This window comes from Mirounga leonina, unplaced genomic scaffold (genome assembly GCF_011800145.1).
Source record: "Mirounga leonina isolate KUSES-001 unplaced genomic scaffold, KU_Mleo_1.0 Mir_93, whole genome shotgun sequence".
Lineage (NCBI taxonomy): Eukaryota > Metazoa > Chordata > Mammalia > Carnivora > Phocidae > Mirounga > Mirounga leonina.
The window spans coordinates 8,119,580-8,135,079 of record NW_023270854.1 but is presented as its reverse complement, the minus strand read 5'-3'; the positions used below and the strand labels follow the sequence as shown (position 1 = coordinate 8,135,079).

General features: G+C 39.5%; 1 protein-coding gene across 1 annotated transcript in view; it reads left to right on the top strand.

Annotated features, from left to right (window-relative positions):
* Window positions 1-185: 185 nt before the first annotated feature.
* The window catches only part of DOK6 (docking protein 6), a 363,014-nt gene continuing 347,699 nt past the window's right edge, over window positions 186-15,500 (top strand). Inside the window, exon 1 of the mRNA XM_034995693.1 lies at window positions 186-365. Coding sequence (XP_034851584.1) covers window positions 300-365 — 66 coding nt within the window. The 5' untranslated portion in view covers window positions 186-299. The remainder of the gene's footprint in view (window positions 366-15,500) is intronic.

The following is a 15,500-nucleotide window of genomic DNA, read 5'->3' as shown; positions in this document are numbered from 1 at the left end:
GGCGCCCGCGGCTGGCGGCGGCGCGGGCCCGGCGCTCGGCTCGCGGCTCGCGGCGGGGGGCGGAGGTGAGGACCGGAACGAGGAGGGCGGCGCTGCTCGCGGCGCCGGGCCGCGTCCCCTGTCCGCGGCCGCCCTGCCACCAGCCCGCGTCCCCGCCGGCGGGGGCTCGGGGGCCCGGGCGGCGGCGCGGCTGTGGCGGCGACGGGCTGGATGCGAGACCTGCGCGGACCCGGCGGCGCACGGCGGCTCTCGACTCTGGGAAGCCCATCGCGGAGGGGACGAGCCCGAACGTGCTGGCCATGGCCTCCAACTTTAACGACATAGTCAAGCAGGGCTACGTGAAAATCCGCAGCAGGAAGCTGGGGGTGAGTGGCTCCCCGGGCTCTCTCCTTCCCCTGCTCGCGTTTGCGCGGCTGGCTGTTGTGGGGGGCGTGGGGGCGGGGAGAGGCGACACGCGCGGGCAAAGAGGGACCCGGCCCTTTCGCAGACAGCCCGCTTGTTGCTCGGCCGGCGTGGGGCCCGCACGTGCCTCGGGGGGTTCTGCACACGAGTTGAGGGTTCCGGGAGGGCCCGGGTCCCCATCGTCTTGTGCGCGGTGCTGGCTTGGACCAGACTGAGAAGTCATGTAGACGGAAGGTATCGCCAGTTTTGAGATGAATGTGCCTCGGAGGCGTTTTATATATAGTGCTAAGCACAGTGGTCTGCTCTCGAAAGTGTGCGCCTTTCGGGGAGAATTGCTCGGTGTGCGGGAGGTGGGCAGGCGCTCCGGTGTGTGTATTTGCAATCACCATTTTCTAACCCCGCTCCCAAGCCCATTTCGAAATTCTCTTTTGATGCCCTCCCAGCGCCGCGCGTCCCCGCCGGCGACTGCCAGCGACTTCAGTGCGCCCCGAGCAGTTGCCCCAGTGGCAGGCTCGCTGGCCGCGTGCGCGCCCGGACAGGTGCACCTGCGCCCGTGTGCAGGCAGGTGTGTGCTCGCCGCCGCGGACACGGCAGGCTTTGCGACCCCAAAGTTCATGGAGACCTTGCCGTAGTTCTTTCGTGGAAGATAGTCTGCCTGACTTGGGAGAGAAACAGTGTAGGCCCCCGGGGGTTCAGAAGTTCTCTAGTGACCGGACGAGGAGGTAAGAGAGACGCGCTGGCGGTCTCGGAGGACCTGGCTGTGCAGCGGAGAGGCAGGAGGCGAGGGGCGGGCGCTTGGAAACACAGCTGCCCCGCTGGGCGGCCCCGGGGAGCGTGGGGGCGACGCGCAGGGGGGCGCGGTGGCGGCAGTGGGGCCCGCGCGCGCGACGGGTGCTGGGCAGCCTGGGCAACCGAGAACGACCCTGGCCGGCAGGTCCAGAGCAGGAAGGGCAGCTCGGCGTGGGGGCGAAAGTGCCCCTTCCCGAATTCCCTGGATGTTTCTCTGCCTCACCGTTCTCAGAGTTCCAGTTCTGCGAAGCTCCGGGATCCTGGGGCAGAGCGGCCGCGAACAAGAACATTCCCCGCGTTCCCTGCTGACTGGATGAATCCTCCAACTTGGAAAGAAAAGGAGGGAGAAGTGCGTTTATTTTCTCACTCAGAAAGAAAGAAAGAAAAATGGGGCTAAATGTAGCGCTAGAAAATTGAACGAAGGTAGGGCAGAACCCCTAAAGCCCCTAAAAGAGGAAGGGTCCCTACGCACCCAGAGGTCGCCGTGTCAGGAGTTGGTGGACGCAGGTGTGGGCGGCGGGAGGAAGGGAAAAGGCAGACTTGTCTGTTTTGCGCTGCCTCGGCTGGGCTTCACTTTGAAGGTGAGGACTGCACCCCGAGGAGCCGAGAGGCCCACCCTCTGGAACTTCAGCAGCTCCGTAGCAGCGGGGAGGAGAGGACCCGGTGAGCGCGAAGCCGCCCACCTCGCGGCCCGGCGCCTCCGCGCCCGCCGCGCGCCCTCGCAGGGCCGGAGAGCACGCGCGCGGCGCAGCCCCTCGGCCGCGGGTCCAGGGCTGCTCTTGGGCAGAAAATTGCGCCTCGTGCTTTTCCGGCGAGGTAAGGAAGAACCCACGTGTAAAGCCGCCGCTGTCCAGGAGGCTGAGGGCATCTCTCAGCCGGGACGCGCTGCTCAGATCTGTCACCCGCGCTGCCCAAGCAAGAAAGAGCTGGAGGGGAGGACCGCTTCAGGCACTTGACCTATGAAGCCCTTTGCTCTCGCACCGGGTGCTTGCTCATCCTTCTCGCTCCTTCGGTCGTCTTGCAATCTCAGTCGTGTCGGGCACCTCAGACGTTACAAGCTAGTGGATGATTCAGGTCCCCCGGGGAGATGTGTATCTGCTTCCACAGAGTCATTGTGTACGTGAGAATGAGACTGAGCAATGCAACCCTGGGAACCCCCGCTCCTTGCGCTGTTGGTCCTGGGGTCTGTAGGATTCCTCTCCCGTCCCCAGCTTTCCAGGATTTCATACAACAAAAACTGAATATGGCACCTAGTTAAAATATAGGATCCAAGGAAAGAGCATTGCCTGCTTCTTGGCTAATCATGGTGTTAACAGCCTTTGAAATGTCCTTTTAAAACACCATTCCTCCTAAAGATGTGTGCAAATGTATTTGCAATCCCAAGGCGTCTGTCTCTTTCCATACTCACCGTTTAGAGATATATGCCTTTGTAAAGGACACCCTTCAGAGAAAATAAAAGCATGTTTCCGTATAGATTAATTTTATGTGTAGATTAATTTTGTCTTCCATTTCTACAACTTCAGAGTTTGGTGTTGAGACAGTTTTGTTTTGTTTTAATATTAAATTGAAATATTAAGCTAAACTAACCTTGATTATTTTGAAGAATTTTAATTATCAAAAAGAACTTTAGAGACTTTCTATTCAGAATATTCTACTATTCAGAAGGGTGACTTCACATGACACAACTTCATCTACATGTTTCTGTGAAGCTGAATAAGTAAGTGGGTCTCATTAGATAGTAAAACTTTAAGCAAGTAAGGGGTGCCGTACACGTGAAAAGTCATATCCCAAATCATAGAAACATGATCTATCTAAATATTAAAACTTCATTTTCATAGTTAATAGTACATAATACTAATTTTGTGGACTCGGAACTATGGATTTTTCCAAATAAAATATGGATTTTTCCAAATAAAATAATTTTAATTCAGAAGACACATAATGATTCTTCTATGGTTTATGTTCAGAACTAAATATCAAAATAAAAATTCTAATGAAATATGCACAGGTATTTGATTTATCATGTACAGAACTCATGCTTTCAAAAACCAAATTTTATAATATTCTAAAGGGGGAAAAAAAACCCTGGGCATGAGGCCAGTGGTATCAGAGATTATTATGACGTGAAAATATATTTTGAGATGAAATGTTCTACCATACCCTTTACTCCTTAAAAGTTAGTCTTCCCTATTGTCCTGAAGGAGGGCAGAAAAGTGCCACTTGCCCTTTGGGCTGGGGGACAACCCTGATGAAGGTGCTTCCAGGTTTAAGTGGTTGAAACAGCCCTTGCCAGTCTTCTTAGGGAATCTAGTGCTACCTGTTGAGGACGCTTCTTTAGCCAGTTATTTGGGCGAAGTAGTAAGTGTTAAACAATGTTTAGAATGTTTGCTTTGAAATTTGTCTTGACACATTAATCAGCCTGTCTTTTATTCAGGAAAATAATTTTGAAAAAAAATAGTAGTATCCTGGATTTTACCCTTGTCCTTTAAAAATATGTGACATGACTGTTACAGTCATTTCTTCATAGTCTGTGTTAATTTTTCATTATAACATGTCACTGTTTCTATAGATATACTGTTTTCCTTTTGCTTGATTTAAAAGCCCTTACAATAATTCAGTTCCTTTTGCCATCTTATCTGTTGCATGATTGGTATAATTCACAAGGTACCATGGTAGTCAGTATTTTGTTTTTAACAAAGGGTTACTTCAAACACTAATTAAAAAAAAAAAAAAAAGCAAAAGCATGTTGGTCAAAATTGCTTATCTCGGGGCACCTGGGTGGCTCAGTTGGTTAGGCGACTGCCGTCGGCTCAGGTCATGATCCTGGAGTCCTGAAATCGAGTCCCACAACGGGCTCCCTGCTCAGCGGGGAGTCTGCTTCTCCCTCTGACCCTCCGCCCCTCATGCTCTCTCTCTCTATCTCATTCTCTCTCTCAAATAAATAAATAGTCTTTAAAAAAAATTGTTTATCTCTTAGCCTTTATTATCTGTTTCCTTCTGAACACTGATAGGTTAAATTTAGTCAGCAAGGCATATGTTGTAAAATATCCAACGTATTCTTGGTTTGCAGATAAACTAAGAACTCAACCACTGAAACCATTACTAGAACTTTATACATGGCTATTGACTCTATAATGCAGCAAAGGTAAATGCAGCATATCATCATCATCACTAGCATTAACCTCACTGTATAAATTCCAGACTGCCATAGTATGACTAATTCTAGACTCAGCCCTCACATCATTGTTTTTAAGGAATTCTGTTCCAATATAGCAGTGTGAATATTCACAGGCACATTGTACACAAATAGTATTTTACACAAATTGTTTTCTCTTTCTTTCTCAAAGTCAGGTGAAGGATTTGTATTGGTTTGTGTGGGTATCAAAGGAATGTCTCAAGATACAGTTGACGTTTGCACTTCAACAAATGATCAAATAAGTATGGAGCATCTATTGTTTATCAGGTGGGGTGTGTGTGTGAGACAGAGAGAGAGAGACTGTGAATGTCCCAGAGTCATGTTGTATTGTCAGGGTTAATAACAATAAATACCTCCTACATCACTACTACTCATAGTACATTAGGCCAGTAATAGTCACTTTACCCCAACCTGGCTGTAAGGGAAGCAGGGAAATGTAGAAGATCACATTTGGAGTATGTGATGAGCCCCAACTTTATGAGCTGAACATCTATTCAGGAAATGAGAAATCATTTGCATAATCTCCATTTGTTTCAACAACTTACTGTGGATTCATCTACATCTTGCCCTCTCTCCCTCCTTTTTTTTGTTTTTGTTTTTTCTCCCTCCTTGATTAGAACCTTGAGACACTTCCATCCCTGGCTTGATGACTCTTGATCTTCTTCTTATAAATTCTTTGGGTTTTCCTGTCCTTCCACAAACAGCTTTCTTCTGATGATGGAAGAGAGTAGTTTTTCATGAGAGAGATTTATGAAAATTTACCCCTTTACAGAAGCTCATTCATTAATATATATGGGAATTTTTGTGTGTGCATTTGCATATTTTTGGTTGATTAGAGCAATTAAAAATTTCTCTGGTTTCCCAAATATCTAGAAAGTATTTTACGAAGAGTGATTTTATCTTGTATGACATGCATTACCAGTTTACCAGGAATTAGATGCATTAAATATATTTAAGATAAAACATATAAATAATGATTTTGACCGTTCAAAAGTTCAAAAGAACTCTCAGGATCATTACTTCAGCTATGAATTCCTAAATCTATGGATTTAAAACAGGGAAGTTGTATTGGGTGTACTTAATCTTTTCTCTTTCTAGAATATTCTGTATCCTGGACATTGCTTTCTGAAAAGGATCCATTATATCCATGGTTATTTATCATTTATCTCTTTCTTATTAAATATATAATTTAGAATATATGAAAAGTAATTATTTTAGCTATTTTTATTTTTGATTTTTGTTTATGGTGACTATTATGTATGTGTTTAACACTGTTAAACATTCCACTTAATTATTAATAATAACCCATGTGAGTTATACTGAGTAGGACTATTAAGTATTCATGTGTTTGGTCTGTTTCTAATTACATCCACTTCATTTTAGAAACTATACAAAGATAAAAAGCAAGCAATACTAACAAAATAAAAATTACCTGTTTTCCCACTATCTAATGATCTTTTCTAGATTTCTTAAATTTTGAAGTTTTAGCTTTAAGGAAAAAATAATTCTATCAAATGGGACAAACTAGTTAAAAGAGAAAATACTATAATTTCTTTACTTCAGTTTTATTGCTTTTGTCACGTGACTCATAGTATTTTCTTTTCTTCTTCAAGCTCTAGTAACTTTGTCCAAAGAGCTCAAGAATGTAGGTAGAGAACATTTTCATTAACTTTCTGCATAAATCTCCACTGGTTTTATTTTAGGATACAGAACAGGATTATCCTTTGAGTACTTCCTTTTTGTTTTTTAAGATTTTATTTATTTATTTGACAGAGAGATAGAGAGCACAAGTAGGCAGAGAAGCAGGCAGAAGGAGAGGGAGAAGCAGGCTCCTCGCAGAGCAGGGAGCCCGATGCGGGACTCGATCCCAGGACTCTGGGATCATGACCTGAGCCGAAGGCAGCCGCTTAACTGACTGAGCCACCCAGGCGCCCCTGAGTACTTCCTTTTTATATTATAACACTACTCCTTAATGAGAGTATTGCACCTGTCAGTCAAATTGAATGGAATAAGGAATGATATTTTGTTATAAGTAGAGAACAGAATCTCATTTAATAAAGAAATGTTCTCATGTTGTTTGAAATAAATGGTGGTTGTAATACTTGAACATGTGCAAAGTATTTCTCCTGTTATTGTACTAAATTCATTGTAAGATTGTCTAATATTTTGGCTTAATAGTAAAATGACTGAGAGGACAAACACTTTGAAGTTTGATTTGAGGCTTCATAATAGTAACATAATCATTTTGCATTTTGGTGTACCATGCATTTTACAGCTTATAAAGAATTTCCACATGTATTATCTTACATAATTTTCCCAGGATGCTTTTGAAAGTATATTTAATTTTACCTTTTATACATAAACTCAAATCCAAAAGAAGTAAAGGGAATCAGCCAGAGTTACAGAGAGACAGATTGGGTTTGTGTGTGGATGTGTATACTCAAATCTAGGTATCCTAACTTGAGGTGCAGTATTATAAATACAATGCAACAGTTTCCATTTCCTAAAATATGTAGGCAGGGAGCAACACAGCTATGTGTACTATTCAAAGTAAATGTGTTTTCTTCAGCTGGTTACTTAGTGTAAAGCTAATATTATCATTCACTTGACTCAACCATAAGTTATTTACATTGCAGATGAACGTGCTACTGGCAGGTGAGAGGTGGTGGAAATGGCTGAAGGTGATCAAAAGACAAAAAGACTTCCAGTTGTAAGCTAAATAAGTTCTGGAGAGGGAATGTAGAGCATGGTGACTACAGCTAACAATACAGTATTGTATTTTTTAAAGTTCCTAGGAGAGTAGATCTTAAAAGTTCTCCTCGCAAGAAAAAAAGTTGTACCTAGGTGAGGTGATGGATGTTAACTAACCTTACTGTGGTGATCATTTCATAATGTACACATATATCAAATCATTATGTTGTACACCTTAAACTTATACGATGTAATATATCAATTACCTCTCAATAAAACTGGAAAAAAGTGTTACTTAGTGAGAGAATTTATGCCACAATAAGGAGATACTATGCAGATATTTTTCCAGGCCACTTTGAATGGACGTGATTTCATTTTCATGTACCATCTAAAAACTGGCTAATTTCTCCTTTTAAGAATGGAGAACAAGCTCCAAAATGCAGCTGATATCACCTGTGTAGACTTTAAAATGTTTTTTTATTTATTTTAAAGATTTTATTCATTTATTTGAGAAAAAGACATTGCTACCCAAATCCAGACACACTGGGCCGTGCTGAACCAGACCATGACCTCTGTCTGCGAGGCTTGGTTGTTTATTTGTTGTGTTGCTTGCTACTTTTAAGGGGAAGGAATTGAAATAGATACACTTAAATGACGTTCCCATTTTTTTTTTTTTTAGTTCTCTTATTTTAAAAATGTCTATATGCCATTCTGTTACTTACATGTAGGTATTTATATAAGATATATAACATGGGTAAGCATGTGCAATTGTTTTTCTCCTCATGATTTTTTCCTTGTAAACATGAAATTAGTTTTCTTGGACCATTCAGTATCCTTTAAAATATGTATATGTGTGCGTGTGTGTATGTGTGTGCATACATAGATAGATACATAGATACATGCATACATACACATGTGTTATATATTAAATAGAATGGTATATATTCCCAAATGACATCTAAGCCCTCACACTGAATTATATACAAATATAATAGGAAGGTTAACAGGAGAAGAAAATGTACATAAAATGTCTTAATAGCATACAAGTTAAGTTTTTATTATATAAATTATTACATGTTCACTTTATTCTTTGAAAAAAATTTTAATATTAGTCTAAAATTGAAATTTAGGATGTCTTTCAAAAACTATGGATTTTAAAGGTTCGCAACCAGTAAGAGAAAATTCTTTATCTCTGTTTACATAATCCTAGTGAAATTTCTAACATCGTATTCAAGAAAAGGAATGAAAGCATACTTTTTACATATTTGAACTTGCCTTGAAAAGTATGCCTTCTCATTTAACTTACTAGGAAATAGGAATACGTCTCCCTGAATGTTTTAAGGGCCCTGGGGCTGTGCTGTAGAAAGCATCCATGTCATCATTTTCCTGATGCTTTTATAGACTTCATTACACTTTGGAATCTTTAAGTATTTGTTCTGTAAGTCTTCTAAACAAAAGCACATCTAGTGCCAAATCATGATGCTGAGTTTAACTGGAAGCTACCCAATTATGTATAAGTATGAAATGTGTTTTTCTGTACATTTAAAGTAACAGCTATTTAAAACTCTGACGACTGCTTAACACACATACTGTTGCTTTCTGATACTTTACATGATTATCTAAATTACTTAGACCTCTATTTAAAGTGATCCTCAGTTATGACTGCTTTGGAGTTACTTACAGAGCTTGCGCTTTTCCTCATTGATTTGGTCTAGCTGGGTTTTGAGCATGGATATGCTTTTGAAGTCCCCCCAGGGGCTTTTACTGTGGTGCTATGGTTGATAATCATTATCATACAGTGAGGATTTGGGGAGAAATAAGGAAAATATGAGATCTGTTAGGCCACTGTAAACTACTAAAAACACTGTCATTAGTGCTGAGACTTATGAATTGGCATTCCCGAAATATAAAGTTAGTTATCCAGTAAATCAGTCACGTAATGCTAATTACTGACAGTCTATAAGCCTTTATAATGTGAATACAAAAATGATAAAGTAGAAATTTCTTCGAGGGACAGAAATTCACTTCTAAAACAATGTGGTGGACATAACTCAAAATTTTCTAAAAACTCTGGATCATTCTTTCTGTCAGTCATATTGATGCTCAGCTGAGGCTTCTGCTATTAATATGGCTACTCACGAAAGACTTCCTTCTTTACTTTGTGTATTCTAATCTAAGTAATTGCAATACCATGGCAGTTTAAATTGTACTTCATTTAAAACTCAGTAAGTTCTGAATGGTGCTGTTTTTCTTATTGGAGATTCAGTGCTTCAGACTATTAAAGAAAAGAAACCTATATCTTAGAGTCTATTTTATATTCTTCATAGATCTGGGTTTATGGTTATGTGAGGCAGTCACTGCTATGTAGCACCTCATTTTTGGTGTCTCAGAGGTTTCTTTTGTTCTGTCTTTTGTTCGTTGTCTCCTACTTGAGGAGACAGAGCATGAGTGGATGGGTGGGAGAGAGAATTGGGACAATATATGGCAAAAACCTACTGAGTACACATAGACAGTATGTACTTTATGGCTTGCTGAGAAAGTAACACCAAGCTGAGAAATCATGAATAAAGAAGGCTTTGTTGTGAGTTCCATGCAGAAGAAATAGCATACCTATATAATGATATGTGCCTGGATGGGTGAGTAGCATTGAGGTAAAGGCCCAGAATAAAGGGCTTATAATGTTCTAAGATCCCACAAAGTCACTGATGTATTTCATAAAAAGGGTTAATGTTCATTCTCAACTTAGCAACATCCCTGAATCTTGAGTGCATAGAATTCATTGTAGTAAAGTAGTATTTGGGCAAGAAGACCAATGAGCGGTGAGTATTATTATCCAAGAAAGGCCTTTCTCCTTGTAGTAGCTAGCCGTAATTGAGAATCACTGACATAGAAGTATTTTTTTTTTCTTGCACTGCAAAGAAGTCTTCTAACAATCACTGTTTGCAATGAGAAGTTAGCTGTCTTATTGTCACCTTTTGAAAATCATTAGACTTTTCCCCTCTGCCTACATTGAATGCCCTCATTTTCTGGTTTTCAGGAATTTTGCTATGCTATGTGTAAATGTAGTTTTAATTCTATTTATTATTCTTGGGTTTATCGTGCTTCTGGATTTTGTGGCTTGATATGTTTCTTCAGTTCTGAAAAATTATTTGCTGTTTCCCCTTCTGTCATATCAATTCTGTCCATTCTTTTCTCTCCTTCCTTATTCATATGCTAGATAACTTATACTGTATTTTCTGTGCTTTTGTGCTTTTTTCTTTTTCATTCTTTTGTCACTCGAAGCTTCAGGATATTTTCTTCAGGATATTTCTTCTCATTTCACTAATTTTCTACTCAACTGAGAATAATCTACTGTTAAATTTATTCATTGTATTCAGTTTAATTTATTTTTTCAGGTCTACAGTTTTCAGTTGATCCTGTTTTCTTAGAACGTCCTAAAGAAATAAATTCTCAGTTTTATCTTTGGTAGGCTTCAATACCTTCAAGTAGATGACTTTTGTATTTGTCCAGCTTTTCTAGTTGTCAACATGCAGGCTTCCCTGAGTTACCTAGTACACCACTAACAGGAATGGAACATCCTCAGCTGGTTGAACTTTGTAGTGATTTCTTTGTGGGGAAACCGAGGCCTTGTGGTCCTCCAGAACTCCACTGAGAGCCAAGAGAGTTAGTTGGCTGTAGCTCTTCCTTAGTGGTGAGCCCCTCTTTCTGTGGTAATTTTGTCTTTGGAAATTTTCAAACAGGTTATCTATCTCTGGAGGAGAACTAGAGTTCTAGTGAAATTGAAAAAGAATGAAGGTATTTGAGTGATAGGACTAAACATGACTACCCCAGGTAGTGTGTGTGTGTGTGTGTGTGTGTGTGTGTAACCTGCCTCTGCATAAAAATGGGAGGGGGGAATGAAGCAGTTAGAAGGCTCCTCTAGATCTAGAACTAATGATGTAATGTATGGGGATTAACATAAGAATAAAAAAATAAAAAAATAAAAAAAAAGAAGGCTCCTCTAGGATTTGACTTAATGAACAAGGCCAAATATTTCTGTCCCTTTCAGCAGTGGTTTTTTAACCTGGGCACATATTACAATCACAGGAGATGGTTTTTAGTGTTGTTGGGTTTTTTGTTTTTTTAATGACAAGTTCTGCTTCCAGAGATTCTTATTTAGTTGATCTCTAGGCAATAGAATTGTTTGTTCATTTGTGTTTGTTTCATTTGGTATTAATCTACCCAAGGGATTCTACAATAAATGACATACTTTTCACCAGAAAAGAATTCAGGACAAGTTGTTTATCACTATATATTACCACAGAACCCTACTGAACTAGAATAAATTGGTATAGTATGCCTCTGTAAGTGGTTAAATGAATTAACAATATGAATCAGATATTCATCATTTAGTTTTTTATCCAGCTTTTCAGTCTTTTTTCCATATATTTAGACAGCATCCCCCTAATATCAATATTATGGATGTTGAAGATAAGAAATAATACCTCACATTATAGAAGATGAAATTCCAAAATATTCTTTCCTCGTATCTTTTGCTGTTAGGGCATGAGAAATGAGCTAGGTGTTATCAATTACATGACCAGACGTTGAGTTAGTGATAAAAAAGGCAACCCAGGACAGGGATCTTCACAAGGGACAACAGAGTAATTGTTTCCATTGGATTGATTTATTGATGCAAAATTATAAGCAATGTAAACTGTTGTACCTACTGTCCAAAAGCAATAGCCTCATCAAGAAGCCTAATGATTTAAGAGATCACTTATTATTGTGTTTAGGCTTGAACCTGGTTCTCCAGCCCTCTATTCCTAATTTGAAGTAATGAAATATTTAATATATTTCCTTCTATCTAAATCAGCGAGTGTCAACTTCTGTTACCACTGATAGCAACTAATACCTCTGACAGATAAAATGGCATTATTGGAAGTGACCCAATTAAATCTTAGAATACACTTAAAATAATTAATTTTTAAAGTAATGGGTATGAAATGTCTTTCCTTACCAATATGTAAACCGTAGAATTCCTTTTCTATTGTAGTCATTGCTAGTTTGGACATTTAGCACATCATTAGTGAGTTATTCTGTTCACCCACGGAGAAATGTAGGAGCTTTGATGAAAGCATACATTCAGACCATATAATTTTTAATTTTTAATGTTTGCTTTTAAAAGAGGGACGCACACAAATGTACCCAGTGAATTTTTGACAGAAGTGCAAAAGCAAAACAGTGAAGGAAGGATACCTTTTCAACAAATGTTGCTGGGGTAGTTGGACATCCCTGGGCAAAGTAAGTGAACCCCAACACAAACCTCGCACCTTGTAACTCCAAATAGATCATAGACATAAGTGTAAAAAGTAAAACTACAGAATTTTTGACAAAATGTATAAGAAAATCTTTGGAAACTGGGTCCGGGCAAAGAGTTCTTGGACTTGACATCAAAAACATAAGCTGTAAAAGGAAAAATTGATCAATTAACCTCCTCAAAATTAAAAATGTTTGCTTTGTGAAAGAGCCCATTAAGAAGATGAAAAAAAATTGCTATAGACTGGGAGAAAATATTTACAAACTGTGTATCTCTAACAAAGAACTAGTATAAAAAAAAACTCTTAAAACTCTATGGTAAAATTTTAAAAAACAACAACAATTCAATTAGAAAATGGGCAAAAGACATGAACTGACACTTCACAGAAGTTGCTATGCAGATGGCAAATAACCAGATGAACAGATGTTCAGTATTATTAGCCATTAGGGAGATGCAAATTACAACCACCGTGAGCTATCAATACATACCTACTGGAAAGGCTAAAATAAAAAACAGTGACAACCCCAAATGCTGGCAAGAAGGCAGAAAAACTGGATCCCTTGTACATTGCTGTGGGAATATGAAATGAGGGTTCTGATACTCTTGAAAACAATTTGGCAGTTTCTTAAATAACTACCATACAACCCATCAACTGCAGTTCTTGGACATTTGTCCCAGAGACGTGAAAACTTTGTTCATGCACAGACCTATACACGAATGTTCATAGCGGCTTTATTGGAAACACCCCCAAACTGAAAACAAACCAGATGTCCATCACTGGGTGAATGGTTAAGTAAACTATAGTGTATGCATATCATGGGATACTGAGGGATCAAAAGGACTACACTTAACACGCACAATAATGAATCTCCAGATTATGTTGAGTGTGCGGGAAAAAAAAATCCCGAAAGGTTATAAACTGTGTGATTTCCTTTATGTAGTATTTTTGAGATACAAAATTGTGGAAGTGAAGAACAGGTTCGTAGTAGCCAGAGGTTATGGACAGGGAGGCAGGAGTGGGGTTTATGTGTGGCTGTGCTGATAAAAGGGCAGCGAAAGGCATCCCTGTGGTGAAGGAAACGTCCTGTATCTCGACTGTGTTCCTGTGGAGATCCCGGCTGTAATATTGGATTAGAGTTTTATCAGATGTTCCCATAGGGGAAAATTGAGTAAAGGCTCTGCAGGGTCACTCTATATTACTTCTTATAACTGCATGTGGAACTACAATTATCTCAAAATAAAAAGGTGTAATTAAAAAATGTAAGAGAGGTATCAAAATGTAGCCCTATTTTGCAAACAGGATAAGTGATCTTTTGGGGCCCAGTTATTATGGGAGTAGTTTAGAAAAATTGAAAGAACACAATCTTTAGCATCAATCAACCTGGATTTAATTACTAACTCTGCCAGTTAGAGCTGTGTAACCTGTGGGAACCTTCAAATACCTTTGAGGCTCACTTTTCTTATTTGTAAAATGGGTTATAAGACCTCATTATGTTTTGTTAACATTAAGTAGATAATATCTTACAAGATATGAAACAGTGCTTGGTCTAGGAGGTACAAAACCCTTGAAAGGACTTTTAAGCAGATGGCATAAGCTTCCTGGGACAGCCCTTTGAAAGGGAACACACATCCTTGCAGCTCTTCTGAACTGGGGTTCCCTGAGCAAAGAAAGCTTATTGTGAGTAATGCTGCAGTGAACATGGGAGCACAGGTATCTCTATGAGATTCTGATTTTAACTTCTTTGGATCTATATCCAGAGAAGGGATTGTTGGATCATATGGTATGTCTATTTTTAATTTCTTGAGGAACATCCATATTGTTTTCCATATTGGCTGCATCTGTTTGTATTCTAGCCGACAGTGCCCAAGGGTTTCTTTTTCTCCGCATCTACACCAACACTGGTTATCTTGTCTTTTTGATGAGAGCCATTTAACAGGTATGAAGTGTGAGGTGATACCTCATTGTAGTTTTGATTTGCATTTCCCTGATGATTAGAGGACCTTTTGTATACCTTTTGCCATTTGTATGTCTTCTTTGGAACACTGTCTATTTAAGTTCTCTGCTCATTTTTTAACTGTGTTGTTGGATTTTTTGCTATTGAGTTGTAGGAGTTCTTTGTGTATTTTGGATATTAACCCCTTATTAGATATATGTTTCACAAATATTTTCTCCAAGTCTACAGATTGCCTTTTAATTTTGTTGGTTTCTTTTGCTGTGCAGAAGCTTTAGTTTGATATAGTCTTCCTCTCTCTTTGAATTGTGAAGAATATAAATGTTGATCATTTTTCAGTTGCAATTTAGTGTTCTCTGTGAAATGAGGTTTATATAAGCTACATTTGCCCACAGGACACCTTAATTACTAGGAGCCAAGTGGTTTGAACACGCCATTGACTCCAGAAACAAACAACAGTGCAAAACCTCTGCCTTTGATTTTGAGCTCTAAATGAGCCACCTTGTCCAAATTTTAAAAAACATCATTACTTAGAAGAAGATAACATTCAGCAGTATTTCAGTGAAATTTCATTTTGTGTCTTCAGAAAAAGATCATTTGGCTACATTCCCATCCAAAAAATGTCATTAGCCATTTTGATGCTCAAGGTGATACCTAGTTGCAGCTCCTTTTGAAATGATAATAAAACTGTCCAGAATATAAAATAAATAAAATTCCAAATGAAGCATCTAAGAAGAAGTTTCAAATATTATGCTCTCTGCTGATAGGTTAATATCAATACCTGAATAGAACATGAAGGGGGGAACAATACAATGACTTTTAAAAAGGTAAACATAACAACAACTGAAGTATTTGGACATCCGTGAGTCATCTAGGATTCAGAATCAATGGTGAAAGAAATAATTCCTTTGCTATGCATTTTGAATCTGTAACATATTTAGTACATCTTTTCAATTAAAAATACCAAGGATTATTTATATATACTATGTATATATAAATTACCGTGAAATTTATCAAGGATGAAATGGTAAAAAGAGCCAAAAGAAAAATTGGTATGTGCCATACATAGGGGCTACAATGATAAATAAACCCTGATGCAGCCTGGCAAGAAAGAGGGCAGTCAATAAATCTTTGCTAAATTGTTAAATAAGTTCACATTCAGAACTGTGCT